The sequence below is a fragment of the Solanum tuberosum genome, unplaced genomic scaffold (assembly GCF_000226075.1).
Source record: "Solanum tuberosum cultivar DM 1-3 516 R44 unplaced genomic scaffold, SolTub_3.0 scf00026, whole genome shotgun sequence".
In the NCBI taxonomy this organism is placed as follows: domain Eukaryota; kingdom Viridiplantae; phylum Streptophyta; class Magnoliopsida; order Solanales; family Solanaceae; genus Solanum; species Solanum tuberosum.
In genome coordinates this window covers 1,984,864-2,001,765 of record NW_006238952.1, presented here as the reverse complement: position 1 = coordinate 2,001,765, position 16,902 = coordinate 1,984,864, and the positions used below count along the sequence as shown (strand labels likewise).

Below are 16,902 nucleotides of genomic sequence, written 5' to 3'. Positions count from 1 at the left end.
ATTGGATTACTTGTTTAATTCATTATTGATACAAATTTTTATTCAATTTACAGATAATAAAATGCTCTTTCGTTTGCTACATCATTGATCAGCCAAGGATTGGAGAGATCGAAAAAGAGATCATAAAAAAGTTTGTAGAGAGAAAGAAAGGAAGGAAGAGTGCGAGAGAGAGAGAGAGAGAAACAAAGCGAGAGAAACACAATTTAATAAAATACATTGTATTGTTATATATTGCTATAAATGGTAATAATTAAATAGTATATTTAAAATAAGTAATTATTTTTTAAAAGGGATTCACTCAAGTAATTAACCCTTTTATTTTGTACTGATTTTTAATTTTTATCCGATAAATAACTTTTTTGCATCATAATACCTTAAAATTTATGTCTTGCGTTCTTAAATAACTTATGTCCCACTAAGCACAAGTTAAATTTCTAGACATAAAAATTAAAGATCAATCCATTTGAAGGGCAAAAATTAAAGATTTTCATTATAAAGGCAAATCGTTCAGTTAGATCTATAGCATCACATCATAAGATGGGAGTTTGGTGATTTACAAGAATGACCTTTGTAAAGGGAGGTCTTGAATATTTGGTCTCGTTTGATATTTTTGTAAGAAATGGCCCCAGCTTAAAAAAATATGTCGAACTAAACATTTATTTCAACAAGTTAAAAGATAGTGAACATGCTCAATTGGCTAGGTTCATCATCACAAGTAAAAAATATATTTATTGCTCAATTGTTCACAAGTTATGGCCAATGGATACTAATTCATTCTACCTATCGTATTTAGTTGGTCAAAAATTATATCTAGATCTTTGAGAATGTGATAGGGAACGTACTTCTCAGTGGTCTTGCACATCGGAAAATTCAAATTAATCAGATCAATAAATTATGAAAGCACCAATTGCAAGAATGGTTAATCTCCTTCTTAATGTAGAAAGAGAGAATGCCCCTCCTCAATATGTTGCAATCAACTTTCACACATCTTTCTTGCCAACTAAAGAACAATACATAATTAGCTAGTATTTTGCATTTTCCTTTTAGTAGCAAACACTTGAAGTTATACCATTTGATATTCCAATTTGTATACCTTCAATCAAGCAGGTGCAATAGAAACTTTTTCAACTTCAATGACATACTCAAGAGTAGCAGATGGAGGAATTTGCAGCCCTGTTCCTAAATCTGCTCCTTCTTCTCCAAATCCCAAATTTGGAGGAATTATCATTCTTCTTTTTCCACCTGCCTTCATACTTTTTAGAACAGTTTCTATACCTTCACAAATTCCTTTACTATAAGGCCTTGATCCCATTACTAATGCCAATGGCCTCTTCTTCTTTCCATCACCACCAAATGTATCCACGAAAACTTGTCCACTGCCTTGTATGCTTCCCTTCACATCTATCACAACTAAGTCCCCTGGCCTTGGTGTTGCACCGCCACCAATTTTCAGTTCATAATACCTGTTAGACGAATATAGATCAATTTCACATATGGAAAACTTTTTGTTTTGTTATCACGTTAAAGTAACTGAACTTTATCATGTTACTGAAATGTCACCTTGATGAGTAAGTTTTGCTGTTATAGGAGGTAAAGTTTAGTGATTTTACTACTATAGTGAGTACATGGATTCTATAGTAGGTAAAATTCAGTTATTTTAAAGTGAGAAAATAATTTTACGACTTTACTGTTATAGTGGATAAAAGTTTGATTAGCATAGTAGGGACTGTACCTTATCCCATTGGGCAAGACCACTTCTTCTTCTTTCTCAACAACCCTGACGATTAAGTAAAGAAGAGTTAATATTTCCTGGATACAATTTTGATGATTATACAGAGAAGAAAACACATGAAACAAATAGAATATGGAAATACCTTGTATTTGTTTCTTGTTGAGACACTTCAAGGCGAGTTTTGATTTGCTCAGAAACAACACCAAAAGCAAGGAAACCAGCCCAAGCAAGTCCAGCACCAAGGCCAAATCTCCTAGTTAAGGAGGAGGCAATCCAATCAGTGGAATCCGCAGAGGTTGATAGGCGGGCAGATTTACTAGGCTTTTGCTGCTGCACATTAACAGGTGATGGAGGCTCTGCAGAAGTTGCACTCAGTGGCTGAGATGGCGGTGAAGTTTGTGGTTGTGGATTTTGATTTGGTGGCTGAGAAGGAGGAGGAGTTTGGGAGGATGAAGAAAAGTTAGTTCTGGTAATTGGGTGAGACAGAGAAGGTGTGGATCCAAAGAGAGTGGCCATGTTTTTTGGATATGAAATGAGCATATGAGAGAGTAGCAGATATTTGTAGTGACTCAACTGTATACAGTTGTAGTAAATGGTCCCTACCTTATCTTTACATGAATCAGTTTTCTCCAGGCATGCTATTTCAACTAAAAACTAAATCAACAATTGACTATTACATAAATCTTTAAATTCAAAAAACAAAAAAGGATGAGGCTGTTCCTCTACTGCTGCAACTGGATAATCAAGCATCTCAAAGTATTTGATGTGGAAGTATGGGAAATGTTCTCAATCTCTGTTAATTACAAAATGATCCCAAAAATGAATTATACATAAGATAAGATGCACAATGTTGAGGACCTGTGGGTTGACAACTGCCAGAAAACAAAAAAAACAAAAAAAAAATCACAACAATTGACTCATCATGAAGTATATGTTTGTTGACAGATCCTTTATGTCTTCCTTTAATTTCTGGTTAAACAAATATGGACCTGTCTTCATTTCCAACAAAAGATAAAATTCCGTTTTCCCTTCTGTCCTAAACATACTATGCTGCTGGATCATCCACGTTTCTTTATGACCGACCCTTTTCTTGACCTCTGTTCCCCAGTGGTTTTGGTGCTTGTGAACTGGTTATAGGCTTTTGCAGTGGTTTCAAAGCAGCCATAATCTCAGCAAATGAAGGTCGTAACTTTGGATCTCTACACATTAAACAGGAAAAGCAAAAAAATCAGATTTTTACATCAAGAAAACCAGAGATAACCTTGTATCGACACGCAAGCAGGTACTATATTTTGTCAACACTAACGGCATGGCTTTCATGCTGAGGTGCTTTGGTACTGCATACTAACATTATATATAAGTGACTCACTTTTTTTTCAATGATAGTGGTGTCCTAGGCCAGCTTGTGTACACTTACTCTCACGGGGTATTGCTACCTCCACAAGCAAAGGTAGCATATAAATTTGCCAATCAAGATATAGACAGATGGAAAAAAATCACCTAATGTTTCTTCTTCTGCTGAGATTTGAACGTTAACCCTCACTCTTTTTACACATACCATTGGGCAGATATTAACAGATGCACAAAAACTTCAGGCACTGCCAGACCAACACGGTGATGGTCACCTAGGTGCCTTGATTACGACCAACAATCACATGATAAACACTGATTGTAGTACTAACCAAAACCATTGGTTAGCCTGACAAGCTCTAAAGGAGTAAAAGATTATGGACGGAGCTCAATTAGGGGCATAATGACTGAAAGATAAATTGTTCTCACGTTTGCCAGCATTTTCGGATGATGTCTGCAATAGCAGGATCCATGTCATCTGGTATGTCAAGACGGCGATGCTGAAATCCAACTGCACCTACAACTTGCATGGGGTTCATTCCTCCCCATGGCTGCTGCAGAGTACAGAGCTCCCATAGTACGACACCAAAGCTATATACATCACATCTGTAAGGAAATGAAAACATTGTACACATCAACAACCATTATACCAAAGACGGTGAAGAAACTCATTGTTGAACTCTCATATTTGTAGTAGTATTGTTCTGATTTTTGCGTTATACGTTGCTTTCACTAATACATATTTATTCAACACTTTGAATGGGGTAATATGATTATTTAAGACATACTTCTCATCTGAAGGCTCATTTCTCAGCACTTCTGGGGCCATCCACTCAGCCTGAAAACAAAAGGTTGCAGCAGAATCATAAGCCAGCAACAACAAGAGTCAAATGTTTGCTCATTAAACTCTTGCAGGGATACATAAAGAACCATGATGAAGAAAATACTGAGTTGTCTGCAGTATTTAGTTAGACCATATATATGTAATACATGAATAATGAAAATTCAGAGAAACTTCTCCAAAGCGACAGTTCCATTACTTAGTATTTTCTAATGTGGGAAAATTTCCTGTGTACAAGTAGAAACATACAACAGTTCATTACCTAGTATTACTAACAAAAAATATATGTTTCTACAAGTGCTAAATTTCTACCCTTGAAACTGCAAGCATTTTGTGCAGCACAGGCTTAACTACAATAGTCATCCAATTTAATTCCAAATAACAACCCTCAACCCTATGTGTTCGAAAATTGAAAGAATTCACCGAGAATCTGAATGAAGCAAGCATATTCTATTGTAACTGCTAATTTCCACAAAATATCAGCAGAAAGGGAAAATTTACACATTGTATATTATGAGAAATGCAATACAGCAGAGTTAGGAGGCGTTTGGCCATGAACAAAAACAACTCCAATTCGTATTCATGGACAAACACAACTCCAATTTTCAAATACAACTTTTCACTTTGAAAACAAAAACCTACTTTTTTCAAACATCACAATGGAACATGGCCAAACGCCCACTTAGCATTAGATACAGAACTTATAAATTTTCTACCTTAATGAATACTATAACCACTAAATAAGACGTGAAGATCAGCAAACAACAGAAAGTACTAAACTATATTTATGCATCTAGGTTTATGAGAACAAATGAAAGACAATAGAAATACGCAATTTTGGCATTTCGGAACTATCTCCATCATATATATTTAGTGACTTCCTTCAAAATCAATAGTATCAAAGAGCAGCAGTTCATCATGTGCGCAGATAACAAGGTAAAACATTTTCACAACTTCAAAACTAAGTCTTGATATCGGAAAGGGCTAAAATATGTAATTAGAAGCCTGGATACTCTTTTCAGATGAGGTAAACATGTCATACATTTAAATTTATTTTTGAACCATGGATCACAGTGACCACCTTTTTGAAGGCGAAACTTGGCAACCAAAACATCTCCAAAAGCCTGAATTGTTTTAAGACCAACAGCATGGAGCTATCTTCTACAAAAGGGCTGATATAAAATGATGTACAAAGATTAGCAGGTATGCATGACTGGAATATTACAAGTTCTATTAATAAGGGCACCACTATGAAATAAAGTCGTGGGAACAAGAAGCACAGGAGAAGATTATCAAGCATAGGAGAATGTCAATTTAACAGCTAAACGAATGTACAAAAAGAAAAAGGAAGAAAGAAGCATGTACTGAGTAATTGAATCAAATCCTCCCGCTTACCGTCCCAGCAGTTGATCTTGAAGATAGAAAGGTGCTGTGCTTTATTTTCGATAACCCAAAATCACATACCTAGAGTCACAAATAGTTGTGTTAAATGGGAAGGTATTGTAAGATGTCATTCACTAGGTTTCAGTTAAAGGAATTCCACCTTCACAACCCAGTTCTTATCCACAAGGAGATTTGGAGACTTCAAATCACGATGAACTATCACAGGAGTGCAATTGTGTAGATAGTTCATCCCTCGAGCCTGTTAGTTAAATAAATAACGTATAGCAGAAAGTCATTATGTAATGTAGAAGGTTTGAATCAATGGAAAAGTTTAAAAAAAAAAAAAAAAAAAAAAAAAAAGAGAAAAGTGGAGCATACAGCATCAAGAGCCATCCTCAACCGTCTCCTTTCATCTAATTGATTGTTCGATCGATGAATTAACCTGTACAAACTACCTCTGCAAAACAAAATATAATTTGATTTCCAGCATTTGAACGGTTATAAATCAAAGCTGCAAATATTTTATATTTCCAAGCTTGGCAATAGCTACTAGGCAACTTAAAAATTTCCTGGAGGACCAGAACTACCGCGAAACAAAATATTACAGTATTTTGATGTACCTATGAAGAAACTCGGTAACAATTGAAAGGTTTGGAGGACGTGTAACAGCTCCCATGAACAGGACTACATTAGGATGCCGGAGTCTTCTCATGATCATCACCTTCCAAGGAAAAATTAAGTTTGAATGAGATTACAATATTCCTTTATGCTAAATAACACATCAGATAAGAGCAATGACTTCTGAAGTTGTTAGTGTAAGAAACAGACTACAAATGGATAAGTGCACAAAATAGATCTGCAACAACATTCAGAAAGAAAAATCTACAAAGAGTAAAAAATGAAGAATCTCAACTGGAAAGGTAAGAAATTTAGTAATCACTTAAGGCTCTGCATCATTTACAGTTTGAATTGGGAAAATTGATCAAACATCAAAGAGCTGAACTCAGTGGAGAAAACTTTCACTAACTTGGATGATAGAGAGGAACAGTTTAAATAAAAGACTGCATCAGCATGTTAGTTGACATACTGTGCGCTTCTTACCAAGAGTTACAAAGTAAGAAGAGCATAGAGGAGCTATTAGAAGGACCACTAGCTGAATAAAGAGTGAATTTTTCCATATAGCTTTTGATTTCTCTTAGTTCAATTATGTAAGCAAGAAAGGAAGGAATCAATTTGGAAAACAAAGTAATGAAAATTTCTCAATTTTCTGGAAGCTTGAAATTAATAAATCTTAACTGAGTAAAAGTTGATAGTGAGCCAGAAAATAAATTCACGCCATTGAATATATTTACATGATTATCAAACCACCCAGAGAGATGAAGGTGACTATCAGTTATATCGACTCTGAGTCAGTAATTATAAATCATGTCATGATTTCCTAGAGTATTAGTTGGACGAATTCAACTTTATTTAAGCGAAATTGCAGCATGCTTACCCATTTTGATACTGGCTCAAGTCAAGTAATCCTTATTTTATTTCTCCATCAGTCAAATAAATTTTTCTTTCACACAAAGATCAAGCATTCTATACAAAAATTTATAAGATGTAATTACACAATTCTTTCTTTTGATATGGTAAAATCCATCAAAACAACAAGACCTTCTAGGAGCCCAGCAGTGGCCCTCTCCAATTTTTCTCCATTGGTGGCTCGAACCACCAACCTAACGATTGGAGGTATAGGGTCTTTAGCACTAGGCTATCCTTCCCTTATCCCGATTCCCGTCAGTGGTAATTGTACATTACAAGCAAGCATTACTTTCTGCCAGTATTCTTGCTAGCTTATAACGAGTTAGTGACTAGGGCTTGCATTAAGCTAGATTTTTTATTCTTGGGTCAGTGGTACTAGGGCATGTATCCCCATTTTAATGTTCTTATTCTGGAATTTTTTTTCCTTTGGCATTTATTCATTAGCTTTTCAAATTCTTTTGAAAGTGTTTTTCAATATATTTTGAAAAAAAGAAAACCCATTGACGATTTAGAAAGACATCTGAGATGTGATAGTAATGCCATGAATTGTAATTTTCAAAACTTCCCTGAAAAACCAAGGGAAAAGGCCTATGTTGGACAAGAAAGGGTATACCTCACTTTTAAACTCTTCAAGGGATTCACCAGCTAACTCCTGGTCTAGGAATTTCTTCACAGCTACTTCCTGAAAATAAGAAGGTTCCATCTATTTGTATCAGTTCAAGTTGAAGACAATGATGAATGTTTATAAGAGAAATGGATTTTTCCCATTTAAATTTGATGCAAGTGAAGAATGACTGAACAACCCAGCTATATCACCGTTGACCCACAATATCTAAACAGTGTCAATGAATCCAGTCATACACTTTTTCCTATGAGGCATTAACATCCAGAATTTAAAAAAAAAAAAAAAAGAAAATATATATATATATAAGCTTTCAATAATGGTGCGCAAAACAGGTTCTTAGTAGTTTAATTATTCATTTGTTTTGGTAAAATGACAAGTGTAAGAAGATTCAGTAACTTCAGAAAGAGTAATCTTTTTTTGAAACTTGGTAACTACTTCAGAAAGAGTAATCTTTTTGTCACTGAGTTATTATCTACAGCTTTTTGCTGACATCTATGTTGAACCAACTTAAAGCAGTCACACATGCCCCTGGTATCCTAAATTCCATATCGGGTATAAGGGTTTATAAAGGTCTTTGAATGCCCTTCAATACCCGGTATGAGAAATTACATATCTCCAACACCCTCCCCACCCCACATGTGAGAGAATAGGTTTATCCAAGAATATGAGGATCCAACCCAAAACCTCAAATCAATAGGTGGAGTATTATTAACTCTTCCACAATTACCATTCTCAGAAGGCCATTATAAATCCTCTTGGAGACTCTTCAAACTACAAGAACACACAAGTATAAATGAAACTTGGCAGTCTTCAAAAACTTCACTTACTTCACACACTAACAACATCCACAAATTTCAGATGCCCATACATATCATTACTCTCTAAGTTGAAGAAACAACTTGCATCTGATAGTCAGATAAGACAGTATGTTCTAGCTTTCAACTTTGTAAAGAAAAAAGATGCAAAAGTTCATTACAGCAAAACCTAAAATGAAAAGAAGAAATCTAATAGAAAAACTTACAGTTCCATGCCACTCTCCACGATAGACCTCCCCATAAGATCCTGCAACAGGAAAGATTAGTAAAAATATAAAATGACGCGGAGTTAAACTACTTCATGGATGCTTGTATAATTGGAAATATACAATGCAGGTCAATACCAAGTCCGATACGCTCACCCAAGGTGATCTCCTCCATTGGAATCTCACAATCTGCGACATCATCAAGTGTCACATCAGATTTCACACTATCATTACCAGTTGACCTATCTGATACTCTTTCACCCTCATAATTCACTCCTAATGCCTCATGCACTTGATCATCACTACCCCGTTTTTCAGGCACAGCACCATCTGCATCTTTATCAACTCTTTTAGGGTCGATTAAATTAAGGAAGAAAGCAGGACTATTTGGTAAGTGAGCAGATGTCTCCAAGTTTTCATATTGCTTAGCGACAGCGGCAGTTGTTGCTACCACTGCTGCAGCTGTGGCTCTCACAGCAGCTGCAACAGGGAGATCAGCATTTGAACCATATGTGGTCTTTGCTGCAGCAGCTACCATTGAAGATGCCACCACAGCTGCTGCTGCAGCTGCAGCTGCAGCAACAGGCATATTTTTTGTGAATTTCGCTGCAGCCAGCTCAGAGTGTGGGGAAACATGCTGCCCACTAACTTCTCCACCATCCAGATGAGGATCAAATGGCCCACGGGGATTGACCTTGGACATGGCATGATAAGCCAAAGGAGGCAAGAAATTATTACAATCTAGATCAACTTGACTCTTGATTTTCTCAACCTCATCCCTACCCTGACTTTCCATATCCTCTGACCTGGATTTTCCCTCCACAGTGGAGGCATCTAATTGCTCTGAATAGACTTCAGTGAACAAATTTGGTGGTGCAACAACACCACTTTCAAGTAAGACATCATGAAGTTTTTGAGCTAGCTGTGGATTTTCTTTAGCAGCATCAATCATGTACAGTGAGACATCCTTCGCTTTCATTCGCCGTACAGCTGGGGAACTAATGCCCTCAGTCCAGGAAGGAGATCTTGTATGTGAATAAGGAGATCTTGCATGCCCAGTCCTGGATGAAGTTTCCAGCCCTTGCTCCTTCACCATACGAAGCTTTGTGAAGTCATCAGAGTTATTATTTCCTTTCTTCTTTTCTGAATTACCTGTAGAGGGAGACTCATTTCCTGCACTGATTTCACCAAACCTGGATTTCCTCTCTTCGATTCCATACTCTGAATGATCTTCTGAAGAACAAGCAACCCCACTACTAGAAGAACCCGTATGAGAATCAACATCTTTGGAGGATGGACTGATGGAGAGGATGGATTCCTCATAGTCTCCCTGTGTTCCAGATGTATCAGAGGGAATAAGTGTGCCAGGGTCTGCCATCAAATCAACAATATATTCCCTGCAAAGCATATAACTTCGTAAGCAAAAGAGGCAACTTTGGGAGGAGTAATTATATGCTTGAACAAACTTTTCCACCCTGGTGAATTCAAATTTATACTCCCAGCAAATTAAAACAGAAACAATCTTAAGAAATAGGAGAAACAGATTATATGTTTCAAATTGATCACCTTGCTACTTTATAGATAAGTTGTGTATTTGACTTGTCAAAAGAGATGTATTTAATAACAAAGAAGATTTATCAAGCACTCTGCCTTGAAAACTTAACATATACCTTGCTCATTGAAATGCTACCTGACTGTATACCAACTATGGTACAAAAACATAGGAATCGGAAATGAAATTAGAAAATCTGAATAAGGAAAAAGACTAAAGGGAAGAAACCTTCCATCTTCAAGCTTTACATAGTTCATTGCAACTTCATCTGAACCTGTGTATTCTTGGCCTTTTACTAATCGACACGGGAGCCCCACACTATCAGCCAAAACCTGTACAAAATTTCAGAAGTACATCAAATCATAGCCAAAAAGAAAGGCCCCAGTTGACCATCATGCCAGGAGATGAAGAACCAAACACAACAGTGATAGAAAACCATAGTAGAATGTAGATACATGAGAATCCAGCTTTACTCATCCTCAGGTCCAAGCTACAGGAATCAGCAAGTCCATATATCAATTTTAGCTGTTTACAATTTTTCACTTTCTTTCCTTTCGTTTTTTTTTTTGGCTCCTTACTGGATTAAGAGGAAGTTTATCATCAGTATGTTTAATTATTTGTTTGAAGAAAAATAATTTACATCCACCATAAATACCAGACATGTATACAGACACTGACACAAACACACACACACACACACAGAAAGAGAGAGATCTAGAATATATTGTTTGAAGGAAATATTGGCTTTCCTTTCTGAAGTAAGATACTTGTCGCCGTTCTTTATGCTTATTGAACAATATATTTTGTTTGATGGAAATAACGTTGCTCAATTTTTAACTTAAGAAAGGCAAAGGCATGGAGATCTAACCTTTCTAACTTGAGAAAGGAAAAGGCAAGGACAGAGAGAATCTTTTTTTCTTAAAGAAAAATCCAAAGACCTCTGCCTTGAACTTTTGGTATGGTCTAATTCCTTTCATGTTTCTTGTTAACTCTTTAAAACATAAAATAATGACCTTTTAGTCGCAAAAATGAGATACGCAATACATAAAGTACTATTCAACAAAAACAAGAAAATTGGCAGAATGTGCTAGCTAATGGGTGTTAAAGGAATAAATTTAAAAACACGAGTGTCTGCAATCACTTCTCAAGTCATTTTGGCTTAAAATACAGTTCAGCTGGATTATTTCTTGGCTTAATATTTTAATGACCACAGCAAAAGTTGATTTTAATCAAATCGGTAAGCACAAGAGGAGGATATTGTCAAATATTTTCTAAGTCATAACAATTAAATGGGACAAACATACTCTGGGTTATTCTCATGCATCAAACGTATGAATAGACATGATGTTTGATATGAAAGGCTACTGAGAAGTGACAAGGATATCATGCAGGAACTTGCCATTGACTCTCCAGAAAAGATGGAGACACATCAATTATGCACAAAAAGTAGAAAGCATAGACGGATTGCTGAACAGAATGTGGGGACATTACTGATTCAATTCATATTTGATTAGGGCACAGCACACTTGCAATTGACATCTTATAAAGGATGGATATAGCACACCTGCATACAACAGCAGAAAGAATGGATGTGGAATGCTGAACAGTATATGGAGACTGCATACTGGATTTAAATAATGGTTGACTAAAGTACTTCAAACAAATATTTGAGAAGCATCCAAATAAAACTGAACTAAACTCACCCAACAGCGTATCCAAGGAACACTGCTGTTGTTCATCTTTTATATGAAGAATGTATGTCCTCTATCTACAAAACTTATCAGTTTTCTCTATGTGGATATGTAGTCTTTGTTTGATAAAAAAGGGGTATCATCACTGTCACGATCCAACTTTGAAAATAAATTACGCTTCATAAGTGAGATAAGTTGATTCAAACATCTCAAGATCATAGTCAGCTAGCCCACCTTCCTTGTGTAAGCATCAAACAGTTAAGCATGAAACTACCGAGTTTTATATATTTCCTAGATAAATAGAAGTGTATTGTTAAAGGTTTTGAGGGTCAAAAAAGCTTAGTACCTTAAATAACAAGGCACGGTGACGAGCCAGTCCGACAGTCAAAGAACCCAGAGGCAAAACCATGCTCCCAAAAGTGGCCTTTAGACTATGACTAAGGCTTCTCCATGCTATTAACATGCCGTCAGGATCACCAACTAAACCACCCATGTGTTCAGAAACTAGCATCGCAAGCTTCTGAACTAACTTTTTATCAGCAAAACCTATGGATTCTGACCTGACCTTAGCAGTCATCTCTATAGCTTTCTGTTCTAACTTCAACAGCTTAGAGTCCGCAGCTCTATTAACAAGGATAGCTTCCCAAGTGATCTGGTCTGCTACCAGTGTTCTTTGTAGATCGATAAGAGAGGGCATTTTTGAGGGATCGGACTCTGTCAGGATCCCATAAAGATCATAAAAGCCATCCAGGATCTTGTCATCAAAGCTTAGAGCATTGTAATTCTGAAAAGCATTCATAAATCTATAATATGAGATAATTCATGTGTTAGAGAAGAGCACGGAATAGAAACAGGGATATTTTGTGCAAAATAAGCATCACGGGTGGATCAAACAATAGAGCAAATAGTAGTCCACAAACCAATCTCTCCAAATGTCAGACAACTGAGCTTTCTATAAAATCTTGTTCTCTTGGAAATTAATATGACAAGATAATAGAGATAGAAAACCTTGTGTTTGAAAAATGGCAACTGAGAATCATCTGCAAAATGGACTCTATCACTAAAAGCAGGGATAGTGCCTACTGCCTACCTTTCACCAGATTGCAGCTGGGTATGACCAGATTTAAGGCTTCCCAACCCACCCAAATAGCAACATGGAAGTAAATATAAAGAAATTTTCAATGCATAACTGCGCTGCCCGGATGGTATCCAAAAGACCAAAGAAAGTTTTGGTTCTTCTCAGGGAACTCTGTTGGAATGTACTCATCCAGTTTGTAATAGTGCTTTTCCTAACTAGCTGCAATTTGTCGTCCAGGATTATTAGTAAAGGTTTGCTTCTTTTTGCTTCTAAATCAATGGCTTCTTTTTTTTTATGTCCACGAAATCTTCAAGGCCAGTGGCACAGGTTCAAACTCGGTGGACAGTGGTCAGCCCCTCTACCTTCTGTACTTAAATACCAGGCTTTGTCCACGGCAGGTTCGAACCCATGACGCGCGCCTAACCTACTCATCATACATTATGCTCTTACCACAAGACCAAAGTCCTGCGAGAACCTCTATATCAACGAAAATGAGAAGTAGCCACTCAACTCAGGTCATTTCCATTTATCTACAGAGTGTGAAAAGACGAACACCATGTACATACTAGTCTTGTCGGGAAAATATATTATCCACTATAAGAAGCATGTTTGTCGCAAAAGATGAGTAGGAACTTCCCTTTACTATGACTTCTCCCCTTAATATATACATCAAGCATGTGCATTTTCTTTTACTTCTTAGATTTTCCATGAACTGAGCATTAGGAGTCTTTTTATTTCGGAAAAAATTTCTTTACGGCATCTTTTATTAATATAGCATATCCCTTCATATTTCTTTTTTGATAAAGGATAACATATCCATGTTTAACAAGGTCTTTACCACACCACATCAGAGCACACTATAATACGAGAATTCCAGTGTCAAAGTGTGTTATATTCCACGCAATGCCACTGAATGAACTTCCCTATAGATAATATCAACATCTTCATAGTTTTGTCATGAGAATTTTATTTTTTTTGATGACTAGGGAAACCCGCAGCCTCTACCCTTTAGGTGCGCATAGGGTAAAACCCCCGCTCCTATGCAATAGCTCGCAAACCACATAGGAGAGGGAACCCGCACTAGGCAAGCCCAGTGCGACGAGCTCGACCCAGAAGGGCAAACCCCCTACTTTCGCTGGCAATGAGTTTCGAACTTGAGACCCCCAACATGGAAGTCCCCAATCCCAAACCACTAGGCCACCCTGAAGGGTTTTTGTCATGAGAATTTTATTTTTTTTGATGACTAGGGAAACCCGCAGCCTCTACCCTTTTAGGTGCGCATAGGGTAAAGCCCCCGCTCCTATGCAATAGCTCGCAAACCACATAGGAGAGGTAACCCGCACTAGGCAAGCCCAGTGTGACGAGCTCGACCCAGAAGGCAAACCCCCTACTTTCGCTGGCAATGAGTTTCGAACTTGAGACCTCCAACATGGAAGTCCCAATCCCAAACCACTAGGCCACCCTGAAGGGTTTTTGTCATGAGAATTTTGAGCTCCAGTTATCTTGAACCCACATTCTATCTAGAAGAATGAAGACCACGAAACTAAGCAATTGATTTGGTATTAGCAGGGATGGAGCTAAGGTACTGGAAGGGGGTTCATTCAAGCCCCCTTCATCGAAAAATTACATTATATATAAAGTCAAAAACACTTTTATATATATAGTTGATATTGACCCTCTTGACTTCTTCGTATATTTACTCCTTGAGGAATGCCAAGTATAATCAACAGCAAAATAGTGACACCTATCATTATCATTATATTGACAACAATGGCACTATAAAGGCTGAATTTGCTTAACCGCAATCGCTAATTAGAGGCATGTTGCAGCATCACTTAGCTGAAACTAACTGTTAACAAACCAAAACAATATAATAAACATGATCACCAATGCATAATTATCAAAGCAGCATGTTGTCAGCCCAATGTGTTGACAGAGTCAAGGAACTCACTAACCTACTAAATTCCTATCTTTTGGTAAAATTAGGTCCCAAAAAAAATTTAATCACCCAAATTGCTACACCTAAATGCCTACTAATACCAAAAGGAAAACAAGCTAAAGAAAAGCAATTAAAAATCAACCAAACAACTAGATGAAACAAACTTACCCAATATCTATAAGCTACAATTTCAGCTGGAGTGTTCTCCGGGGCACACGAGCCTAAACTTATCTGCTTAACAGCTTCAATCTGAACTGCCTCGGGGTCTTCCCTTGCACTCAACTCCAGAGCTAATTGTATTTGATACTCTTCCTCTATATCAGGCCCCCTCGAGTTGCTAGACTCCGAATCACGCCTTACAGCATCTAAAGCAGCCTCTAAGGCACTGCTACTAGCAGAATCAGAAGGTTCCATCCTAATATTCCCTCTACTCACGTTTGAAGAAGATGGAGGACTAGGACTTTGACGATTGGTAACAGAATTCAACCATCCAGAAATAGCTGAAAAGGGCTTATTATCATCAGACCTAGAATTTGAATGTCTTTCAGACGACAAACCGTCACTCAATCTCTTGATCTTAGCTGAAGACTTTGACCCTTCTGAATCCTCTGATTGACTAGAGATATGAAATTTCTTCAGAAAATTTTTCATCTTTCCTTAAACTAAACCTCTGAACAAAGTGTTAAAGAAGTGGAAAGCAGGCCATAAACCTCTCCATTGTCGCACTCCAAGCATGAATCTTGATACACAATAATCACAATAACAACAAGAATGGGGAGAATTTAAGTTTCCTTTGATAAAGGGTTTCAAGTCAACATCCAAGAACTTGACAAATCAAATCCATCACTCAAATTAGTCATCACCCATTAAAGTTTGCTTTATAGTAACAAGAACCCAGTCGGCAAATTCAAATCTTGAAACACAATAAAGAATTCAAATACTCATATATATAACACACATGTATTATGTCAGGAAGACAAAAAGTCTGTCTACAGACAAAAAAGAAACAGTGAAGAATCGACAAAAAGTTGTTCTGTTGCTTAGCAAATAAGAAGAAGAAGAGAAAATCAAGAAAAGGGGAACAAGAATGCAAGAAAGGATGTTGGATTGCGTGAAGAGAGAGAGAAAGATTGAAACTTTACTGGTTACAAGAAGAATGACAAATTGTATACTCCTAGTCGTATATACTAATTAAAAGCCAAAAGGGGGTTCTATAAGTGGTGAGTTTGGGAAAAGGGAGAGGCCAAAAGACAGCAAAGACCAACAAGTGGGAGTTGGCTCATAATAATCAAGAGAGATGACCCACATTCAAATTTTTGAGGCACACACACAACTCTCTACTTAGTAGCATTTCCCATAAAATCAATGGTTGTACTATTTTTAAAACTATGGTATTCATATTAGCTTTCACTTTCCTACACCCACCTCAACTAACTTTCACTAATAGACTTTCGATTCATCAATTTTTTTTAACTATTTACATCCTTGAGTGTCAAATGAGTGTACTATTACCTTTTTTTTTATATTTGCATTGAAATTTAACTAATACAACAGATTTGGTATCCCAAGACTTAAGATAGTTGTACTATTACACTATCTTTTTTTTACTTGTTTTAGTACTCGATTAATATGAATAATACCGTAAAAACAATTGAATAAAAGAGAAGTAGTTCAATAAAGACTCTTTTTATTCAAAAAGAGTGAAGGAATCATATCCATATTACTACAATTCTATGTGATACCTACTTCATCCTATCCATTTTAGTTGTCATGGTTATTTGAAATAATTGTTTCAAAATATATACTTGTCATTTTAATTATTCAAGATAAATTTAGTGACATTTTTTCACGTTTAGTTTTAGAAATATTGATAACTAATACGGAACGAAGAGGGTAATAGACCATTTAGGTAGGATCCAAAACCAACTTTGCCTTCCATTCTCTCTCCCACAGAGACACATAGGGTGTTTGCTCCCTGCGCACGCACAACTGGAGTTGCCAATTCCAAGATGGAATATTATTATTAAAATAGTAACGTAAGCAATGTTTGAATTGGCTTAAAAAATAGATTTCAAAAATAAAAAATTAAATTGAAATGATTTTTAGGTTAAAAAAATAAAAAGTAGGAGGAGACCTACTTTTGATTTTTTACTTATTTATGTC

At 36.6% G+C, this 16,902-nt stretch overlaps 2 protein-coding genes across 5 annotated transcripts; both read right to left on the bottom strand.

Annotated features, from left to right (window-relative positions):
• Positions 1-864: 864 nt before the first annotated feature.
• On the bottom strand, positions 865-2,380 carry LOC102582466 (peptidyl-prolyl cis-trans isomerase FKBP17-2, chloroplastic). Its single transcript, XM_006341509.2, has 3 exons — positions 1,875-2,380; positions 1,733-1,777; positions 865-1,463 (listed from the first exon to the last, which is right to left on the bottom strand). The coding sequence occupies exons 1-3, from the start codon at positions 2,270-2,272 to the stop codon at positions 1,100-1,102; spliced, it is 807 nt and encodes a 268-aa protein (XP_006341571.1). The 5' UTR covers positions 2,273-2,380; the 3' UTR covers positions 865-1,099.
• A 111-nt stretch (positions 2,381-2,491) lies between these two features.
• On the bottom strand, positions 2,492-16,072 carry LOC102581817 (serine/threonine-protein kinase EDR1-like). 4 transcript variants are annotated; one of them, XR_366860.2, is made up of 14 exons: positions 14,908-16,072; positions 12,069-12,506; positions 10,260-10,363; positions 8,618-9,876; positions 8,480-8,520; positions 7,447-7,515; positions 5,927-6,027; positions 5,685-5,763; positions 5,467-5,565; positions 5,319-5,387; positions 5,005-5,095; positions 3,871-3,920; positions 3,512-3,688; positions 2,492-2,931 (listed from the first exon to the last, which is right to left on the bottom strand). XR_366860.2 is itself a non-coding variant. In XM_006341507.2 (13 exons), the coding sequence occupies exons 1-13, from the start codon at positions 15,388-15,390 to the stop codon at positions 2,805-2,807; spliced, it is 3,096 nt and encodes a 1,031-aa protein (XP_006341569.1). In that variant the 5' UTR covers positions 15,391-16,069; the 3' UTR covers positions 2,492-2,804. The 4 variants fall into 4 exon arrangements, 2 of the variants coding, with proteins under 2 accessions (XP_006341569.1, XP_006341570.1); XM_006341507.2 differs by lacking the exon at positions 5,005-5,095 and having other exon boundaries at positions 14,908-16,069; XM_006341508.2 differs by lacking the exon at positions 5,005-5,095 and having other exon boundaries at positions 12,069-12,525; positions 14,908-14,995.
• Between the last annotated feature and the right edge of the window lie 830 nt (positions 16,073-16,902).